Source organism: Eucyclogobius newberryi, unplaced genomic scaffold (assembly GCF_026437365.1).
Source record: "Eucyclogobius newberryi isolate DKJ021-1_F unplaced genomic scaffold, fEucNew1.0.hap1 SCAF_15, whole genome shotgun sequence".
NCBI lineage: Eukaryota > Metazoa > Chordata > Actinopteri > Gobiiformes > Gobiidae > Eucyclogobius > Eucyclogobius newberryi.
The window spans coordinates 15,075,473-15,081,472 of NW_027315779.1; the positions used below are offsets into that span (position 1 = coordinate 15,075,473).

At 44.3% G+C, this 6,000-nt stretch overlaps 1 protein-coding gene across 1 annotated transcript in view; it reads left to right on the forward strand.

Annotated features, from left to right (window-relative positions):
• Window positions 1-1,127: 1,127 nt before the first annotated feature.
• LOC140360792 (uncharacterized) overlaps window positions 1,128-6,000 on the forward strand; it is a 19,056-nt gene continuing 14,183 nt past the window's right edge. The window contains exons 1-4 of the mRNA XM_072446170.1: window positions 1,128-1,304; window positions 1,400-1,907; window positions 4,469-4,613; window positions 4,936-5,035. Of these exons, the coding sequence (XP_072302271.1) occupies window positions 1,724-1,907; window positions 4,469-4,613; window positions 4,936-5,035 (429 nt within the window). The 5' untranslated portion in view covers window positions 1,128-1,304; window positions 1,400-1,723. The remainder of the gene's footprint in view (window positions 1,305-1,399; window positions 1,908-4,468; window positions 4,614-4,935; window positions 5,036-6,000) is intronic.

Below are 6,000 nucleotides of genomic sequence, written 5' to 3' on the forward strand. Positions count from 1 at the left end.
GTGTGTGTGTGTGTCTCAGTGTGTGTCTCAGTGTGTTACAGTGTGTGTGTGTCTCAGTGTGTGTCTCAGTGTGTTACAGTGTGTGTGTGTCTCAGTGTGTGTCTCAGTGTGTTACAGTGTGTGTGTGTCTCAGTGTGTTACAGTGTGTGTGTGTGTCTCAGTGTGTTACAGTGTGTGTGTGTCTCAGTGTGTTACAGTGTGTGTGTGTCTCAGTGTGTGTCTCAGTGTGTTACAGTGTGTGTGTGTCTCAGTGTGTTACAGTGTGTGTGTGTCTCAGTGTGTTACAGTGTGTGTGTGTGTCTCAGTGTGTTACAGTGTGTGTGTGTGTGTGTCTCAGTGTGTGTCTCAGTGTGTTACAGTGTGTGTGTGTGTGTCTCAGTGTGTCTCAGTGTGTCTCAGTGTGTGTGTGTGTGTCTCAGTGTGTGTCTCAGTGTGTGTGTGTGTGTCTCAGTGTGTGTCTCAGTGTGTGTCTCAGTGTGTTACAGTGTGTGTGTGTGTCTCAGTGTGTCTCAGTGTGTCTCAGTGTGTGTGTGTGTGTCTCAGTGTGTGTCTCAGTGTGTGTCTCAGTGTGTTACAGTGTGTGTGTGTGTCTCAGTGTGTCTCAGTGTGTCTCAGTGTGTGTGTGTGTGAGGAGAGAGTTGAAGGAATGCTGTGATGTCATCAGCCCAAACACAAAGACTCGGAGCACCCACAGGCGCTTGATCCACTGCTTAGTGCTTAGTTAGCACACTCTGCTCTGGAGCGACACACACACAATGTGAGTACGCAAACTTCTTCCTCGCCCCGTCTGACGCGCGCCCGTTCTATCGTGTGCTTTTGCTTGACCAGATCGTTTGTTCCTCAGCGCGGGGAAACCCTCCATTGCACAGAGACAGGTTTAAGTCGAGACACAAAAAAATGCTGTGTTCCTCCAGTGATACTCTCAGCTTTCTTTCCCTCCAAGTGGCAGCCATTGTTCGAGTCCTCGCTGTGATTGGAGGAGTGCGTTTCAGTTAGATTGGTGTGACTTTGGCTTGCACATGTGTTTGTGTCTAACTGCACATACATGGGAAAAGCTAAGGCGGAGCGGCTTTCTTAAGGGGAGAAAGGTTTGGGTTTGTGGGAAGGATGTGTGTGTGAGGGAGGGAGCAGAAGGAGGGGAGCTGGTGATGACAGAAACAGCCCCATTTCTGAGGAATCTCCTCCCAGTCAAGGCAAGAGGCGCTGACACTTTGGGTTTGGCTTCTTGTTCTTCCGGATTCATGAAGGGACGGACACAGGGTCAACTGTAAGAGCAATGTCTTCAAGAAGAAAAGTTTATAGATGTAAGAAGCCTCTATGGTTTGAGATGTGTGTTTAGTCGATCGTATTGCTGTTGTTCCTAATGCTTTTTCTTCTTCTTTTTCTTGCTTTCTTGTAGGTTGTTCCAGTGATGGAGACTAAAGTTTAGCCATTCATACAAGAGGAAGAAGAGTCGAGAACTGCAGAGGAAGCTCGTCTGTGGTTGCCTGATAACATGTGATCGTGCACTATGCCTCGTGCAAGTGCATGTACATGCTGGAGAACCGCCATACACGTAGATGAATGACTGTAGGGTTTTCAAAGTCCTATAAGAAGACGCTTTGGAGATGTGCTGGAAGACATGAGGCTGTAATACATCTGATTCAACTTTGAGAAGCTGCTAGCCCCGGGGCCGCCTCCTCCTCCTCCTACTGTCCAGTGTGTGCCCGGTCCGGCCGCCAACATGCTGCAGCAGATCCTTAAGGACATGTACATTGACCCTGACGTACTCGAGGCGCTCAATGAAGACCAGAAGAAGACGCTGTTCCTTAAAATGCGCCAGGAGCAGGTGCGACGATGGCAAGAGCGAGAAGACAAGCTGGAGAGAGAAGGCGGAGAGGCCGGCAAACGAACCAAGCCAAAAAAAGGTAACAGAAAATATGGCGTATAGAACTTCCAGACTTCTTCTCTCGGAAGGTTCACTGTCGATTAGTTTACTGTCAAAACTTCATTGCAAGCGACAAACAAGCGACAAACGTCTTACTGTTGGATGTTTCCTGCTCCTCTGCTGTCACGGCAACAGCTGTTGGACCTCACAAATACAGTGTTTACCTGAAGTCCATTCTACAAGGGGTTTTCTCTAAACATAAACTCCATCTGTTCAGTGACAACACGGCTATAAAGAAGACTGATGTGTGGAAAAGCTTAAGAGAGAACAGGAACCAAAGCTTTTCCTTTTTAGTCAAGTAAATATTTACTTGATAACGGCAAAGGAATTCATATTAAGTCCAGACAAAGGGAAGTCATTTAAATGTTGTTCTTCTGTTGGCGTAGAGACCATTTGTAAAGGAGAACATTTAGTTTGGCCCCAGTCTTATGGTCATTTTACTTTGTAATTAACGGATCAAAGACAAAACAATGGCACTCGTGTTTGAAATATGTGTTTGATAGATAATTACACAATGGTGAGGGAGGTGTGGTGAAGTTATTAGTAATAAGTCGGTTTAGCAGAAGGAGGCAGCAGCTGAAGTACCGGTAAACATACAGTAAACATACGGCAATCAAACTAAACAAAGCAGAAGCTCTGGAGCCTGCGACTCACTTGTGAAACTGGTTCAGCACAAAGTGGAGGGAATCTTGCCTGTCTGCATTTTGTTTGTGGTGGCAGCAGCAGTGGCACAAGTGGCTTTAGGATAGTGACTCAGGCTATTTATAATGTGTCACTGCAGAGAAAAGCAGACTTGCGTGACGTGTTAAGGGTGTACTACTGCTTTCTTAACGCAATAGCATACTGCACTTTGTGTGATCTTCCATTGCTGACAAAGAACCTTGTGTCGACAGTTGAAGAACAAGACTTGAGTTGTGTGTTAAAGAGTCTGACAGCTGCTGTAGACCACAGACTCGCGTCACAGACTCATGACCACCATCCTCTTCCTGTTATAGGCCCCATGCCCTGCTGGGGAGGAAATGGTGGTTAGGTTCACCGGCTATGTTGACACGAACACCAAAAATCTGATAGTGATTTCTGGAGTTATCAGATAAATGAAATGGCACATCAACATTCTGATGTGAGAAATCAGATTTGACAAGGGGAAATTATACATAAAAGTCTTCCAAACACAACCATTACTCAATAAATCCATGATTTAACTGACACATGTCCCCAGATATTTCTGACTTCAGATTTTTGTAATTGTGTTTTCTAACACACTAGTTATCTGACTTTAACTGGCTATGTAAATGTATCATTGTTAAAATGGTGGTTCCTCATGGTGTTAAATGGTGCTTAGTGTTACCGTGTTAAATGGGGGAAAAAGCACCAGACCTCAAACAAAAACCATGGACTGGGGCCGGAACCACTCAGGAAGAGTATGTGTGTGGAAAACAAAGACAGGGTTTGTATTCATTTGCAAACTTCCGTAGAAGTTACTGATAAACACTGACTTAGTTCTGAATCCAAATCCGATCTTAAACCTTTGGGTTGGACTGACACAACCGAGCTGCCAATCTGCGCCACGGCCCCGGGGCCCCGCTGTGGCCCCTGGTATTCCCTGAGGTTTCCCATCCAAGTACTAACCAGGCCCAACCATAGCTTAGCTTCCAAGTGTTACTGCCATGTTACCTGACAGTTTTCCCCTGGACATACTACAGTCGATTGTGATATTCTTATAGTTCCACCAGTGTCTTTTTGGTGAGAAAAACACTGGTTTATTGTCAAAGTAAAGCCTGTTTCTTACATGAATGTTTGCCGTCCTCTACGTACGTGCTGGCTTGTTTACTGTGAGCTGTGTTCATGCAGTCGCCGGTAAATGCCACGTAGGAATCCAATCCAGGCGCGGGAAGGCTGGCAGAACCAGTTTATTATGAAAGTGGGCTGTCCTGTCCAGAACTCCACTGTGAGCAGTCACAAGACAACGTTTGAGTGTGTCCAGGTGCTTTTACAAGAACGCTGGTGTCTTCAAAAATGTATAATTAAAGAGGCAGTGGAGGTTTTCATAATGTTTACATGTTCAGCATTGGAAGTTTAATTCTATTCATTTATTTTTACATTATAGTCCATTATTTTTATTTCAAATTCTCCATTTCAGTTAATACACAATTTCGTATTCCCAAATAGCAAATCCATCTACCCCACAACGTCCAACACCAAAGTAAAGAATACGCTGGATACACGTTCAACACTTTTGTTAACTGTTTCTGACACAAGTAACTCAATCTAGAAAGAGAAAAGTGTTAGTCACACCACAGAACATGGTAGTGCTTTTGTTCAAAATACAAAGAAAAGAAACTTCATTCTGACATTAATATAAACGGCATTTTTGTTGAATTTCTGATGAAGAAAAACACTACTTAGACATTTAAGGTTAGTCAAGTTGTGTAATTTCTGTCATTACTGGTAAAGACAAAAGAAGGAGGTACATGTATTTTCACAAAACGTTGAATCTTTCGAGTGGTTTAATTCTGGTTGAACGTGGTCTGCTCTCTCCAGCGAACAGTAAGAGCGTGAGCTGGCTGCTGGGTCGAGACGGAGATGTGGCGGTGATTGCGATCGGAGAAGTGGACGGAGTCAGCTCCAGGTTCATCTGCTCAGGACTAGAGAAGAGGCCCACCTCCAGCCTCCAGAACAACACACAGTAAGTATCACTCTGCCAGAACCAGAATAATGATACAAACTGCAAAAGGAAACGAGGTATTGATTAGAAACACCCTTTGGTTAAATATACTAATACAAAAATGTACAGTATGGAAAGAACATGCTTCAAAATAACTTTCTTATTTTGTATTGGACAGCATAGTTCTGTTTGGGTTGATTTTGTTTATTTGGAGTTTCTGAATTGTTTTTCAATGCCATCTCATTGTCTGACGCTATAAATAAAACTTGTAAAGGATCTTTGTGACTTGTGGTGTGAAATTGCAAAAGGTTGTCTCGTTCTAAATGACATGTCTGTGTTACAGTAATCAAAGCATCCTGACAAACAGAAGAAGCGTTGAACCCAACAGGACAGAGAGCGATGCCACTCCATCAGTAACACCACCAAGCCTTCATTTAAACAAGGTTTGTACATTACACAATATTTTCAATTGCTATAAATCCCAACCCTAAGCTCTGGTGCCCGCAAGTTGGGCAATTCTGGATTTGTGTCAATGAATTCAGCCATATGTTTATTTTGCAACAGCATAACAGATACTTTTAAGACTCATATCTGCACTTCTCTTCTTCTAAAGTACTTTATGTGACCGTGCTTTGACTTCTGCTCACTCACTTTGCTAAATTCAAAACAAAAAAGTCCCCCAAAATCCCTTCCTCAAACAATTTGGTCTAAATCTTCAAAAAGAAAAGAAAAGAATAATTATATAATCATTGTAGTCACGACTGCGGTGTCCTGGTGTTCTGGGACGTCTCCACTGATTCCTGTCTGTGAATGTAGCACATCCAACTTCACACTCCCACTGCCTGGTTTACACGTTTGTACCTGCCGCACGATTGCGCAAGCCGCTAACGAGGGTTTGAACGCCGCCAGCGCAAATGTATTCCACCAAATTAGAAAATGGCTTCTTGCTTTTCTCGGCGGACTGTTTTCAGACTTTAGTTTACACGCTTTGTCGGTTGTTGTCAAGAGTATTCAGGCGGCGGATAAATGCCTCGTCTTCTTCACGCTATCTTGGAAGGAGATTTGCCGCGTTGTCATGGCGACCGCGCGCACTGTGGGCAGGAGCGAGTTGAGGTCTCATCTGGCCAGAACGCGATGATTCGGTGAGCTCGTGCTGCAACGCTGCTCACCCATTAGAAATTCAAATCCCAGGCCCAAACACAGGCGCTTTGCTGAAAAACGCCGTCCTCGGTAAAGATGAAGATGTGCACCAATAACGCTAAACGGTCGCCAAGAAAGTACCGTTACGCACAAAGTCGTGCATTAGAATTGTTCAGAAGGGATGAGTGCGTGAATTAGTTTAGTCTGGGCTTTATACAGAGAGCGCTGCACCAGATTATAGCTAAACGGCTCGGCGTTGATCTGTTTT